The sequence below is a fragment of the Propithecus coquereli genome, unplaced genomic scaffold, assembly GCF_000956105.1.
Source record: "Propithecus coquereli isolate 6110/MARCELLA unplaced genomic scaffold, Pcoq_1.0 Scaffold522, whole genome shotgun sequence".
Lineage (NCBI taxonomy): Eukaryota > Metazoa > Chordata > Mammalia > Primates > Indriidae > Propithecus > Propithecus coquereli.
Genome location: NW_012151086.1, coordinates 549435 through 550404, shown reverse-complemented (window position 1 = coordinate 550404; position 970 = coordinate 549435). Strand labels below are relative to the sequence as shown.

The 970-nt window shown below is 41.9% G+C and overlaps 1 protein-coding gene across 1 annotated transcript; it reads right to left on the bottom strand.

Annotated features, from left to right (window-relative positions):
* Positions 1-402: 402 nt before the first annotated feature.
* LOC105820391 (olfactory receptor 4C16) lies at positions 403-969 on the bottom strand (the record flags this gene model as incomplete). Its single annotated transcript, XM_012656866.1, has 1 exon — positions 403-969. A coding segment is annotated over one exon (567 nt), but the record flags the coding sequence as incomplete, so codon positions are not given.
* Between the last annotated feature and the right edge of the window lies 1 nt (position 970).

Below are 970 nucleotides of genomic sequence, written 5' to 3'. Positions count from 1 at the left end.
TGTTTAAAAAAAGAAAAATCTGTCAGGCTGTGGATATAAACGTTGGACATATAGATAGATAACTATTAGCAGGGAATTCCAGGACGCAACATGGAGAATAGCATAAAAAACAAGAAACCGAAACCACAAGTGATACGAGGCAGGCAAGAGAGCCAGAGACAGAGCCATGAACAACGGTGAAGGTGATAGGCTTTACGTGTCTCTATGTACCTCAACCTGTCTCTTCCTCTGCATGAATGTGACTCAACATCAGTCAGTGTTTGTGTTCACATTGTCTGTTTTCCTAAAAGAACTAATACGTCCTAAGATAGAATTATATTGAATCAACAATAAGAAGATAACATTCTCTGTTCACATCTTCTATCTAGGTCACTCCAAACTATGAAGAATGATTCAAAACCTTCATTCATCTGAAATTGATTTCTTGCTCCACAACTTCTTTATGGCATTTTTTACTTCTGCATTCCTCAATGTATAAATCACAGGGTTGAGCAAAGGTGTTCCAAGTGTATAAAACACAGCTATCATCTTATCCATGGGGAAGGTGGTTGCAGGGCGTGTGTATATAAATATACAAGGTCCAAAAAACAAGATGACCACTATGATGTGGGAGATGCAGGTGGAAAGAGCTTTCTTCCTTCCTTCAGCACTGTGATTTCTCAGAGATCGCAAGATGAACACATAGGAGAACATCAGCATGACAAAACTCACTGTACAAATGGCCCCGCTATTGGAAACCAAAAGTAGATTGATCACGTAGGTGTCTGAACAGGCCAGTTTCAACAAGGGCTGCAAGTCACAGAAATAGTGATCAATGACGTTGGGACCACAGAACGGCAAACTCAAGGCAAGAAAAATCTGAGCTAAAGAATGCACACAGGACCCCACCCAGGCAACGGCCACCAACACACCACAGACACGGTGGCTCATGATGGTCATGTAGTGCAGGGGCTTACAGATGGCCACATAG